This window comes from Salmo salar, chromosome ssa24 (assembly GCF_905237065.1).
Source record: "Salmo salar chromosome ssa24, Ssal_v3.1, whole genome shotgun sequence".
In the NCBI taxonomy this organism is placed as follows: Eukaryota; Metazoa; Chordata; class Actinopteri; order Salmoniformes; family Salmonidae; genus Salmo; species Salmo salar.
The window spans coordinates 36,282,627-36,297,813 of record NC_059465.1 but is presented as its reverse complement, the minus strand read 5'-3'; the positions used below and the strand labels follow the sequence as shown (position 1 = coordinate 36,297,813).

General features: G+C 45.4%; 1 protein-coding gene across 2 annotated transcripts in view; it reads right to left on the bottom strand.

The window, feature by feature from the left end:
* frmd3 (FERM domain containing 3) overlaps positions 1–15,187 on the bottom strand; it is an 85,619-nt gene that overhangs the window by 8,079 nt on the left and 62,353 nt on the right. The window contains exons 10-14 of one of the 2 annotated variants that reach the window (XM_014172571.2): positions 15,072–15,104; positions 7,979–8,067; positions 6,817–6,891; positions 5,624–5,692; positions 5,389–5,513 (exon numbers count right to left, since the gene is read on the bottom strand). In XM_014172571.2, coding sequence (XP_014028046.1) covers positions 5,389–5,513; positions 5,624–5,692; positions 6,817–6,891; positions 7,979–8,067; positions 15,072–15,104 — 391 coding nt within the window. The remainder of the gene's footprint in view (positions 1–5,388; positions 5,514–5,623; positions 5,693–6,816; positions 6,892–7,978; positions 8,068–15,071; positions 15,105–15,187) is intronic. The other variant, XM_014172574.2, reaches the window with a different exon arrangement.

Sequence of the window (15,187 nt, the reverse complement as noted above, 5' to 3'; positions counted from 1 at the left end):
CTCAACCAGCCCCTCACCCAGCCCCTCACCCAGCTCCTCACCCAGCTCCTCACCCAGCTCCTCAACCAGCTCCTCAACCAGCCCCTCAACCAGCCCCTCACCCAGCTCCTCACCCAGCTCCTCACCCAGCTCCTCACCCAGTCCCTCACCCAGCCCCTCAACCAGCTCCTCACCCAGCTCCTCACCCAGCTCCTCACCCAGCTCCTCACCCAGCCCCTCAACCAGCTCCTCACCCAGCTCCTCACCCAGCTCCTCAACCAGCTCCTCACCCAGCTCCTCAACCAGCCCCTCACCCAGCTCCTCAACCAGCCCCTCACCCAGCCCCTCACCCAGCCCCTCAACCAGCTCCTCACCCAGCTCCTCACCCAGCTCCTCAACCAGCTCCTCACCCAGCTCCTCAACCAGTCCCTCACCCAGCTCCTCACCCAGCCCCTCACCCAACTCCTCACCCACGTCCGCCGGCTGCCGCAAGACACTCCCACACCCCAGAGGGTCCCCAACTCCCAACCCAATATCTGCCTCATTCCTCTGCTCCAGAAGCTCCATGGCTGCTTTGCTCCCCCGTTAACTCTGACCCAGCAGCGCCTCGACTCCCACACACACTGACTGACCGTGCTCTGAGCTCTGCACCAGGTTTAACATGCATACACACACACAACTCTCCCAGATGACTTAAATGTCAGCAGCGTTAACAAAGACAGGGCATTAGGGGTGGATCATCCCAAAAGCAGGAAGGCCTATTTTTACACCCCTGGTCTTGCAGAGAGGGCCAGCTAATCTCTGACTGATTAGGGCCAGAGAGGCTAGGATAAAGGGGGGCCAGAAACACTAGGAGAGAGGGGGGCCAGAGTGGCAAGGAGAGAGGGGGGCCAGAGAGGCTAGGAGAGAGGGGGGCCAGAGAAGCTAGGAGAGAGGGGGGGCCAGAGAGGCTAGGAGAGAGGGGGGGCCAGAGTGGCAAGGAGAGAGGGGGGGCCAGAGAGGCTAGGAGAGAGGGGGGGCCAGAGTGGCAAGGAGAGAGGGGGGGCCAGAGAGGCTAGGAGAGAGGGGGGGCCAGAGAGGCTAGGAGAAAGGGGGGGCCAGAGTGGCAAGGAGAGAGGGGGGGCCAGAGAGGCTAGGAGAGAGGGGGGCCAGAGTGGCAAGGAGAGAGGGGGGGCCAGAGAGGCTAGGAGAGAGGGAGGCCAGAGTAGCAAGGGGAGTCAGGGACCTGAGATGCTAGGGAGAGAGAGGGGCCAGAGAGGCTAGGAGAGAGGGGGGGCCAGAGAGGCTATGGAGAGAGGGGTCCAGAGCTGTTAGGAGAGAGGGGGGCCAGGGGAGCTAGAAAGAGAGGGGGGGTCAGAAAGGTTAGGAGAGAGGGGGCAGAGAGGGGGGCCAGGGAACCTAGGGAGAGAGAGAGCCCAGAGACGCTAGGGAGAGAGGGGGCCAAAGAAGCTAGGGAGAGAGGGGGGCCAGAGAGGTTAGGGAGAGAGGGGGCCAGAGAGGTTAGGGAGAGAGGGGGCCAGAGAGGTTAGGGAGAGAGGGGGCCAGAGAGGTTAGGGAGAGAGGGGGCCAGAGAGGCTACGGAGAGAGGGGGGCCAGAGAGGTTAGGGAGAGAGGGGGCCAGAGAGGCTAGGGAGAGAGGGGGCCAGAGAGGTTAGGGAGAGAGGGGGCCAGAGAGGCTACGGAGAGAGGGGGGGCCAGTGAGGCTAGGGAGAGAGGGGGGCCAGAGGAGATTACTATGTCTCATTCCCACACAAACACATACATGTTCACATCCCGTTGTATTACCCATTCATGCTGATGCATATGAAGGGGTTTATATTCCTAAAACCCCCTTAGGGCTATCAATTTAACAATCAAATGTATTTATGGAGCCCTTTTCAAACAAGCGGATGTCACAAAGTGCTGTACAGAAAGCCAGTCTAAAACCCCAGAGAGCAAGCAATGCAGATGTAGAGGCACGGTGGCTAGGAGAAACTCCCTAGAAAGGCAGGAACCTAGAGAGGAACCAGGCTCTGAGGGGTGGCCAGTCCTCTTCCAGCCAGCCAGCCGACCAGCCAACCCGGCCCTGTGTAGTGGCCCTCAGTGGCCCTGGGTAGACTAGACAGGCTGTGCTAGTCAGTCATAGGAGGCCTACAGAGCCTACAGAGGCTCAGGGTCTATAGGCCTGGTCAGCACCAACACCTGCTGCTGGTGACTGCTTCCTGCTCCAGCCCAGTCAGTCGAGAAGTGACAGATGAAATGGCCACTCTGGTAGTTCTTTAAAACCCAGCCAAGATAATTTTTTTCCCGGCAGGCATATGCTGTAAATTGTCCTGGCAGGATGGTGGATAAGAAGCTGACTAGAGTGAGAATAGAGCCCTACGCGTGTAATAGCGTAATGCCCTAAATGGGAATGTGAAAGAGGGACGTTTGTGTGTATGTGTGTGTGTTAGAATCCAGGGGGTAACACCTTGGGGGTATAACTCAGAGGTAGAGACAGGCCCCCTGGATGTCTCCTGATACCTCACCCCAGCTGACAGATGGCAAACACAAAGTATAAAAAAAACAAGTTCAGGTCAGTGGCGTAGACAGAAATCCGTTGGTGGGTGGACCTGCAGAAATGTTTGGGGAAACTGCTAACATCCTGCAATTCTACACATTTTAACATGAGGCTGAGAGAAAATGTTGCTTTTTTAAAGCAAATTTCCTGTAATTCCACACATTTTGCCATGGGGCAAAGTGGAAAATGTGCAGTTTTATAGCTAATTAAAGCTACAATATAGGTGTGTGGACTGTGATAAAGGCACTGCTTTATCAGCTGTGTTGTTTGCTAAATGAACTAATGAAGTAGGCAGTGGCCTGGTACATATATAGCTATAGAAGCACAGTGACATATGCCTCAGTCATATTGGTGGCTAATTGGGGGTGTGGCTTTCAGTTAATTATTTTTAGCCACCCATCCCATGAGAGTGAATGTCATTTTTGTTAATCTGAATGTCATTCCAGTGCACTGCTTGCTTTGACTTGTATCTGATGTGTTTGCATGTTTAGGGAACACTGACAAGTAGAGGGCATTAAACAATATATGTCTGATTGGGCCACTCATACCTAGAGTGGCAGGTTCAGGTTTCTGCCCTCTCTCATCTCCTCCTTCCCCCCTTTCTCCATCCCCCTCTCCCCTTTGCTCTTCTTCCCTCCCCCTCTCTTTCTTCCATCTCTGTTCCCTCGAAGGGCAGGTCTGGTCAGACAGCCTCCTGGGGATAAACTGATCCTAGGCCAGTGTTAAGCCAGAGTGTCAGCAGTAGAGCTGATGGATTAAGCTCTGTGATCCCTCGGCAGAACCCTCTTATACTGGCCACTATACATACTACCAGCCTGTCAGTCCTAGTCTGGAACAACTAACGACCACTATACATACTACCAGCCTGTCAGTCCTAGTCTGGAACAACTAACGACCACTATACATACTACCAGCCTGTCAGTCCTAGTCTGGAACGACTAACGACCACTATACATACTACCAGCCTGTCAGTCCTAGTCTGGAACAACTAACGACCACTATACATACTACCAGCCTGTCAGTCCTAGTCTGGAACAACTAACGACCACTATACATACTACCAGCCTGTCAGTCCTAGTCTGGAACAACTAACGACCACTATACATACTACCAGCCTGTCAGTCCTAGTCTGGAACAACTAACGACCACTATACATACTACCAGCCTGTCAGTCCTGGGCTGGAACAACTAACGACCACTATACATACTACCAGCCTGTCAGTCCTGGGCTGGAACAACTAACGACCACTATACATACTACCAGCCTGTCAGTCCTAGTCTGGAACAACTAACGACCACTATACATACTACCAGCCTGTCAGTCCTAGTCTGGAACAACTAACGACCACTATACATACTACCAGCCTGTCAGTCCTGGGCTGGAACAACTAACGACCACTATACATACTACCAGCCTGTCAGTCCTGGGCTGGAACAACTAACGACCACTATACATACTACCAGCCTGTCAGTCCTGGGCTGGAACAACTAACGACCACTATACATACTACCAGCCTGTCAGTCCTAGTCTGGAACAACTAACGACCACTATACATACTACCAGCCTGTCAGTCCTAGTCTGGAACAACTAACGACCACTATACATACTACCAGCCTGTCAGTCCTAGTCTGGAACAACTAACGACCACTATACATACTACCAGCCTGTCAGTCCTGGGCTGGAACAACTAACGACCACTATACATACTACCAGCCTGTCAGTCCTAATCTGGAACAACTAACGACCACTATACATACTACCAGCCTGTCAGTCCTAGTCTGGAACGACTAACGACCACTATACATACTATCAGCCTGTCAGTCCTAGTCTGGAACGACTAACGACCACTATACATACTACCAGCCTGTCAGTCCTAGTCTGGAACGACTAACGACCACTATACATACTACCAGCCTGTCAGTCCTGGTCTGGAACAACTAACGACCACTATACATACTACCAGCCTGTCAGTCCTAGTCTGGAACAACTAACGACCACTATACATACTACCAGCCTGTCAGTCCTAGTCTGGAACAACTAACGACCACTATACATACTACCAGCCTGTCAGTCCTCGTCTGGAACAACTAACGACCACTATACATACTATCAGCCTGTCAGTCCTAGTCTGGAACGACTAACGACCACTATACATACTACCAGCCTGTCAGTCCTAATCTGGAACAACTAACGACCACTATACATACTACCAGCCTGTCAGTCCTAGTCTGGAACAACTAACGACCACTATACATACTACCAGCCTGTCAGTCCTAATCTGGAACAACTAACGACCACTATACATACTACCAGCCTGTCAGTCCTGGTCTGGAGAAACTCCACCTTCTTATACCATTTACAGGAAAAGAGGCACCAGCTTCTATGCCACACATAAACCAGCCTACCGTTTACAAGCCATCTATTGTGCTGTATATCTGAGGATGAGACTAACATGAGGTTTAGTAAATAAAGAAATAGAGTGCTGTATCACACACACACACACACACACACCCCTTGAAGCCAAACAAATATGTGCTAATTAAGTTACTGTTAACGCTAACCCTAGCTAGGGTCCTGGGTCTGTTTCCGTGATGTCATGGTGCACTTCCGTGACTGGTCATTACCAGCATGGTGTCCTCAGGGAGGCTCATGGGAGGTGTATTTTTAGCTCTGTGATTGGAGTCTCCAGGGAAACGAGGCTTACCGTAGCATCAGCTGCTCAATTTACACTCCCAACTCCGAGAGCTGGATACCTAACAGCTGTCACTGGAGACCAAGCAAACCCAAGGATGCGGCCAGTATGTGTGTATGCGTGCATGCGTGTATGTATTATTTGCCTGAGTGTGTGTGTGTGACTGCGTGCTCTTACCATTGTCTGCCGAGGTCTCTTCATACTCATTGGTGGAGGGCATTGCTGGGACAAGAGGCTCCATGTTTATGATCAGGTTTTTGTGGCTCAGTGAGTTGAAGCTTCTGCTCTGCCCAAAGTGTAACCTGAAACATGGTATAAACAACAGTTGTTATCTGACTTACCAGAATAAACACACATTTTCCTGGTATGTGGTACTAACTATGACAGTGAGGTTCAGTTCTCTCTCTCTCACCTATGCACCTCCGGTGGTTCTCTCTGGATCTTGGAGCTGGCTTCGATGACTTCTTTTGCAACTCTTCCACTAAAGAGAACCCAATAAGTGACTTTGTCTAGGTGTAGTTCTACAGTGTGACTTTGTCTAGGTGTAGCGCTACAGTGTGACTTTGTCTAGGTGTAGCGCTACAGTGTGACTTTGTCTAGGTGTAGTTCTTCAGTGTGACTTTGTCTAGGTGTAGTTCTACAGTGTGACTTTGTCTAGGTGTAGCGCTACAGTGTGACTTTGTCTAGGTGTAGCGCTACAGGGTGACTTTGTCTAGGTGTAGCTCTACATTGTGACTTTGTCTAGGTGTAGTTCTACAGGGTGACTTTGTCTAGGTGTAGCGCTACAGTGTGACTTTGTCTAGGTGTAGTTCTACAGGGTGACTTTGTCTAGGTGTAGCGCTACAGTGTGACTTTGTCTAGGTGTAGTTCTACAGTGTGACTTTGTCTAGGTGTAGTTCTACAGTGTGACTTTGTCTAGGTGTAGTTCTACAGGGTGACTTTGTCTAGGTGTAGTTCTACAGTGTGACTTTGTCTAGGTGTAGTTCTACAGTGTGACTTTGTCTAGGTGTAGTTCTACAGTGTGACTTTGGTGTAGTTCTACAGTGTGTACTGTATCATACAGGGTAAAGTTACACCAAAGCAGGAAATCAACCTTAATCCAAACATTGTCCCCAAACCTGAGATCATATCAACATGTTTTACAGTATGTTACCTAGACCTAGTCCATATCGGGGAAAAAACATGACTTTTACATTTTAATTTTAGCAGACGCTCTTTCAAATGCGATTTACAGGAGCAATTATGGTTAAGTGCCTTGCTAAGGGCACATCAGATTTTTCAACTAGTCGTCTCGGGGATTCGAACCAGCAATATTTTGATTACTGGCCCAACGCTCCAACCGCTAGGCAACCTGCCAACTTGAACCAATTAATTCTCTATAACAAATAACCTAGTCCTTAAGCTAAATTAAGCTAAATCGTCTCTTAAGCTAAATTGCTTGAGCACATATCCAGCTGCTGAAATGAAGAGATACGTAGCATGTAAGCCATGTTAGGTGCTTTGGGAAATGATCAAAACAAACAATACAAAAGTCTAGGGGCATTTATCTGGACACAGCTTGGCTTAGTAAGGCTCAGTCACACAGTCAAGCATTCAATGTCGCACCTGTACCGAAACCTGCTTCCCTTGAAGAAAATATTACTGCTGGACACAGTCTTGATCTGGCTTGACTTTGCACATCTGTCAAAGAGACGTAGATAATTGTTTTTTAAACAAGATGGCACATTGATTCATTAGTTACATTTGGCATTTAGGAACTCATGTGATTTGACAGGTATCCTAATGTGATGTGTGGTTCAGTCTAGTTAGTCCTGTCAAAAAGGAACTCATAAGACTTTACAGGTATCCAGTCTAGTTATTCCTGTCAAAAAGGAACTCATAAGACTTTACAGGTATCCAGTCTAGTTGGTCCTGTCAAAAAGGTTAATGTGTGCCAGGACAGCACTTCACAGTTCACTCTTTGACTGCCATATTCTAAATTCAATTCAGTCTCATTTCATTAACGAGCTCTGATCTGACATCCAAGCCTGCCTCTCTGCTGAGGAGGAGGGAAACTCGAGCCCTCAGGAGCCAGAAAAAAGCAATCAGGAGCCAGGCTCAGCTGCTGGCCATGAGAGCCAGTGCTGTCTGTCTGTCCAACCCTCCACCCCTCCCATCCAACCCCATCCATCCATTCATCCATCCATCCATCCATCCAGTCACACTCATAACTCTGGATTAAACTACTGACAACAGCAGTCTGCAGCCACAAATCAACCTGGCTAGAGCCTACGCACACAACACACACACGCACACACACATCCATGTCTTACTATACTTGTGAGGAATTTTTGGGGAACAATTGATTCCCATTCAAAATCCTTTTTTTCCTAAGCGCCAACCCTTACCTTAACTTGAACCCTAACCATAACCCCAAACCTTACCCTAAACTTAAATAGCCTTTTTACAAGTGAGGACCGGCAAAATGTCCTCACTTCTCTGAATTTGAGTTGGTTTGCTATTCTTGTGAGGACTTCTGGTACTTACAAGTATAGTAAAACTTGTACACACACACACACACACACACACACACACACACACACACACACACACACACACACACACACACACACACACACACACACACACACACACACACACAGTCTTGTACAGCTAACCTTGTGTGGGGACTTCACAAGAATAGTTAAACACGTCCAAACACACACACAAGTTCCACCTTTGATAGAGAGATGTATATGAGAGTGTTGCAGTGTTTTGTGGGACTCACTTGTAAAATGCTTGGTTCTCCACCCCACACTTCCACAAATGTTTACACGCCGCTGGGGTAGAGGTGTGGAACGTCAGCACTAGTTTCTTCTGCAGAGAGAGAGAGAGAAAGAGAGAGAGAAAGAGAGAGAGAAAGAGAGAGAGAGAGAAAGAGAGAGAGAAAGAGAAATAGAGAGAGAGAGAGAGAGAGAGAGAGAGAGAGAGATGGAAGGAGACGAACAAAGCCGAGGAATACAGTGAATTAGGACGAGGCATCCAACAAAGTGCTGAACATGTTGAGAGTGAGCTGTGCAAAGTGCTGACCCAGACCCTACACCCAGCCTGTTAGGCAGATGGGGAGATGGAGAGCAGAACACTTGTGCACTACCAGCACTAAGCAGCTCTTAAAAGGACACGGGTGTGTGGGCATTTATGGGCAGAGCTGGGGATAAGAAGGGGATCAATTCCAGTAAAAGTCCAGTTATCTGCTCTGTGTCTGGTAATATGAGACGGCAGATCAATGGTATCCGCAGCATTACAGAGCACAGAGCAGATGGAGAGCCTGACAGTAGAGATCAAAGACACAGACTTTCCCTGACCTGGACAGACTTAACCACTGTAACAATGGAACACTAATACTGACAGAGACTTAACCACTGTAACACTAATACTGACAGAGACTTAACCACTGTAACACTGATACTGACAGAGACTTAACCACTGTAACACTAATACTGACAGAGACTTAACCACTGTAACAATGGAACACTAATAATGACAGAGACTTAACCACTGTAACACTAATACTGACACAGACTTAACCACGGAACACTAATACTGACAGAGACTTAACCACTGTAACACTAATACTGACAGAGACTTAACCATGGAACACTAATACTGACAGAGACTTAACCACTGTAACACTAATACTGACAGAGACTTAACCATGGAAAACTAATACTCACAGAGACTTAACCTCTGTAACAATGGAACACTAATACTGACAGAGACTTAACCACTGTAACATTGATACTGACAGAGACTTAACCACTGTAACACTAATACTGACAGAGACTTAACCACTGTAACAATGGAACACTAATACTGACAGAGACTTAACCACTGTAACACTAATACTGACAGAGACTTAACCACTGTAACACTGATACTGACAGAGACTTAACCACTGTAACACTAATACTGACAGAGACTTAACCACTGTAACAATGGAACACTAATAATGACAGAGACTTAACCACTGTAACACTAATACTGACACAGACTTAACCACGGAACACTAATACTGACAGAGACTTAACCACTGTAACACTAATACTGACAGAGACTTAACCATGGAACACTAATACTGACAGAGACTTAACCACTGTAACACTAATACTGACAGAGACTTAACCATGGAAAACTAATACTCACAGAGACTTAACCTCTGTAACAATGGAACACTAATACTGACAGAGACTTAACCACTGTAACACTGATACTGACAGAGACTTAACCACTGTAACACTAATACTGACAGAGACTTAACCACTGTAACAATGGAACACTAATACTGACAGAGACTTAACCACTGTAACACTAATACTGACAGAGACTTAACCACTGTAACACTGATACTGACAGAGACTTAACCACTGTAACACTAATACTGACAGAGACTTAACCACTGTAACAATGGAACACTAATAATGACAGAGACTTAACCACTGTAACACTAATACTGACACAGACTTAACCACGGAACACTAATACTGACAGAGACTTAACCACTGTAACACTAATACTGACAGAGACTTAACCATGGAACACTAATACTGACAGAGACTTAACCACTGTAACACTAATACTGACAGAGACTTAACCATGGAACACTAATACTCACAGAGACTTAACCTCTGTAACAATGGAACACTAATACTGACAGAGACTTAACCACTGTAACACTGATACTGACAGAGACTTAACCACTGTAACACTAATACTGACAGAGACTTAACCAATGTAACCATGGAACACTAATACTGACAGAGATTAACCACTGTAACACTAATATTGACAGAGACTTAACCACTGGAACACTAATACTGACAGAGACTTAACCACTGTAACACTAATACTGACAGAGACTTAACCACTGTAACACTAATACTGACAGAGATTAACCACTGTAACACTAATACTGACAGAGACTTAACCTCTGTAACACTAATACTGAAGAGACTTAACCACTGTAACACTAATACTGACAGAGACTTAACCACTGTAACACTAATACTGACAGACTTAACCACTGTAACACTAATACTGACAGAGACTTAACCACTGTAGCAATAGAACACTAATAATGACAGAGACTTAACCACTGTAACAATGTAACACTAATACTGACAGAGACTTAACCACTGTAACACTAATATTGACAGAGACTTAACCACTGGAACACTAATACTGACAGAGACTTAACCACTGTAACACTAATACTGACAGAGACTTAACCTCTGTAACAATGGAACACTAATACTGACAGAGACTTAACCACTGTAACACTAATACTGACAGAGACTTAACCACTGTAACACTAATAATGACAGAGACTTAACACTGATACTGACAGAGACTTAACCACTGTAACACTAATACTGACAGAGACTTAACACTGATACTGACAGAGACTTAACCACTGTAACACTGATACTGACAGAGACTTAACACTAATACTGACAGAGACTTAACCACTGTAACACTGATACTGACAGAGACTTAACCACTGTAACACTAATACTGACAGAGACTTAACCACTGTAACACTGATACTGACAGAGACTTAACCACTGTAACACTAATACTGACAGAGACTTAACCACTGTAACACTAATACTGACAGAGACTTAACCACTGTAACACTAATACTGACAGAGACTTAACCTCTGTAACAATGGAACACTAATACTGACAGAGAATTAACCATGGAACACTAATACTGAAAGAGACTTAACAACTGTAACACTAATACTGACAGAGACTTAACCAACGTAACCATGGAACACTAATACTGAAAGAGACTTAACCACTGTAACACTGATACTGACAGAGACTTAACACTGATACTGACAGAGACTTAACCACTGTAACACTGATACTGACAGAGACTTAACCACTGTAACACTGATACTGACAGAGACGTAACCAATGTAACACTAATACTGACAGAGACTTAACCACTGTAACCATGGAACACTAATACTGACAGAGATTTAACCACTGTAACACTAATACTGACAGAGACTTAACCACTGTAACACTAATACTGACAGAGACTTACCACTGTAACACTAATACTGACAGAGACTTAACCACTGTAACACTGATACTGACAGAGACTTAACCACTGTAACAATGGAACACTAATACTGACAGAGACTTAACCACTGTATCAATGGAACACTAATACTGACAGAGACTTAACCACTGTAACAATGGAACACTAATACTGACAGAGACTTAACCACTGTAACCATGGAACACTAATACTGACAGAGATTTAACCTCTGTAACAATGGAACACTAATACTGACAGAGACTTAACCACTGTAACACTGATACTGACAGAGACTTAACCACTGTAACACTAATACTGACAGAGACTTAACCACTGTAACACTAATACTGACAGAGACTTAACCACTGTAACACTGATACTGACAGAGACTAAACCAATGTAACACTGATACTGACAGAGACTAAACCAATGTAACACTAATACTGACAGAGACTTAACCACTGTAACACTAATACTGACAGAGACTTAACCACTGTAACACTAATACTGACAGAGACTTAACCACCGTAACACTAATACTGACAGAGACTTAACCACTGTAACACTAATACTGACAGAGACTTAACCACTGTAACACTAATACTGACAGAGACTTAACCACTGTAACACTAATACTGACAGAGACTTAACCACTGTAACACTAATACTGACAGAGACTTAACCACTGTAACACTGATACGGACAGAGACTTAACCACTGTAACACTGATACTGACAGAGACTAAACCAATGTAACACTAATACTGACAGAGACTTAACCACTGTAACTCTAATACTGACAGAGAGTTAACCACTGTAACACTAATACTGACAGAGACTTAACCACCGTAACACTAATACTGACAGAGACTTAACCACTGTAACACTAATACTGACAGAGACTTAACCACCGTAACACTAATACTGACAGAGACTTAACCACTGTAACACTGATACTGACAGAGACTTAACCACTGTAACACTAATACTGACAGAGACTTAACCTCTGTAACAATGGAACACTAATAATGACAGAGACTTAACCACTGTAACACTAATACTGACACAGACTTAACCACGGAACACTAATACTGACAGAGACTTAACCACTGTAACACTAATACTGACAGAGACTTAACCATGGAACACTAATACTGACAGAGACTTAACCACTGTAACACTAATACTGACAGAGACTTAACCATGGAACACTACTACTGACAGAGACTTAACCACTGTAACACTAATACTGACAGAGACTTATCCACTGTAACACTAATACTGACAGAGACTTAACCACTGTAACACTAATACTGACAGAGACTTAACCATGGAACACTAATACTGACAGAGACTTAACCACGTAACACTAATACTGACAGAGACTTAACCATGGAACACTACTACTGACAGAGACTTAACCACTGTAACACTAATACTGACAGAGACTTATCCACTGTAACACTAATACTGACAGAGACTTAACCAATGTAACCATGGAACACTAATACTGTCCTATAAGACTGAACAACTTACCCTAAAACTAAGATTTGGTGATGAATTCCCCCATTCCCATGCTTTTACACTTTGGTTATATTCCAAATGGCATCCAATTCTCTCTGTAGTGCACTACAACCAGAGTGGCCCAGGTCAACAGTCGTGCACTATAAAGGGAATAGGGTGCCATTTGGTATGAAGCCTGTGTCACAGTCTAAAATGTATTAACCAGCTGTTGCACTGATACTGTAAATGAGTGTAAGGAGGATTTATACATCTGGAGGTTCAGGGTGGTCAGCCACTGCCTCAGCCCTCAGAGTCCCAGCACACAGTGAAGTGGTTATTATACGCAGCGCGCATGTGCGGCAGTGACCGTGTGTGTGTGCTACACGTGTGTTCAGCTAGCAGGACTGTGTGTGTGTTAAACACACATTCAGGGGAGTTTCCATGGGATCACAACAAGTGTTAAACATGTTCAATGGTACATGGTCTTCCTGGGAAGTTGGCAGAGATGAGGGCAGAGTGAGATCATGCAGTGGCACAGGGTATAAACTGTTCCAGGAAGAGCGAGACTGCGGATCGATGCATGATTAAATCATAATAAGATACACCTTACTGCACTAGGCACACACACTCACACACACTCACACACACTCACACTCACACACACGCACACTTGCACGCACACACCAAGGGAAACAAACAGTTCAGCAAACCGCCAAACTGTTTAAGTAATTAAGGACATTAAACATTTATTACATAATAAGATTTGACGGATGTATTTCTTTTCTGAAGTAAAGCGAATCGTCACAGGGTGCTCCATGCTATTGGTTGATGATGGTCAAACCAAACGCTCCTGCACCACCAAGACCAAAGAGCAGTCCAACAAAAAGTCAAGCAGTCAAATCAAATGAATCAAACCCAACCCACACAACAACCCGGGGGAGCGAAGAACAGAGAGGTTCTTCGTGGTGTGGAGAATGTGAGAAGGTCTGGAAGGGGTCGGCATTGGGGTGTTGGGGGGGATGCAATGGTGTGTGTGAGTGTGTTTACTCACCAGCGATGGATATGTACACACAGAGAGAAGAGACAGAAACACAAAGATAAAACTGCATCTTCAGCCAGACAGACCAACAAACTACAAGCGAAATGAGCTGCCATAAAGCTGTCTGAAATGAGCTGCCATAAAGCTGTCTGAAATGAGCTGCCATAAAGCTGTCTGAAATGAGCTGCCATAAAGCTGTCTGAAATGACATGTCCAGCTGTTGATTTAGATCTTTGTTTTAACCCACACACCTGGTTTATGTCACTCATTGCTCAGAGAGTGCACACACCTGGTTTATGTCACTCATTGCTCAGAGAGTGCACACACCTGGTTTATGTCACTAACTGCTCAGAGAGTGCACACACCTGGCTTATGACACTCACTGCTCAGAGAGTGCACATACCTGGTTTATGTCACTAACTGCTCAGAGAGTGCACACACCTGGCTTATGACACTCACTGCTCAGAGAGTGCACATACCTGGTTTATGTCACTCATTGCTCAGAGAGTGCACACACCTGGTTTATGTCACTCATTGATCAGAGAGTGCACACACCTGGTTTATGTCACTCATTGCTCAGAAAGTGCAAAAATCTGGTTTCCCCAAAAACAGCAGACATTCAGGCCCCAGAGGACCAAATTGAATGTTTTAATGAAAGTACAATGCACCTGTGTGTGTGTGTGTGTGTGTGTGTGTGTGTGTGTGTGTGTGTGTGTGTGTGTGTGTGTGTGTGTGTGTGTGTGTGTGTGTGTGTGTGTGTGTGTGTGCATGCGTGTTTGTGTGTATTATAAAGCAGCAGGCTAATCCGTGAGACTGGACTGAACATTAACTACAGCTGAGCATCAATGTATCTGTCTAGATCGCAGACATTGAGGCAGGACAGGCAGCCGATGGCAGAGTGGAACTACAGCCCAGACAGAGATAATCGCCAATAGAATGATAGAAGAAAGATATCTTAAAGAGAGTATATAGAGAGTGAGGCCAGTTCTGAAAACATTACATCCATTGAATGGCTCACAAAGACTCTCTGTGGTACATGTCAGCTGGCTAAACACCACGTATTACTACAAACCACCTTCCCTGAGACCTGTTGATGTCATGTAGAATGTAGAATGACTTTGGGGCTCCGATTCGACTATAGTTCCATTCCTTTTTGATGATATCCTACTAGTTGATTTTAGGCATGGGAGATGTCAGGACAGGGGTGTGGGGTTAGACATTGTACACCCACCATGTTACAGTGCATCCTGCCCGTGAGAGAGATCTGAAAGTGCAACAAATTACTCTCACACTCAAGTCTCACATTAGAAATACAGAGACATTCACACTCACACAGTAGAACATAGA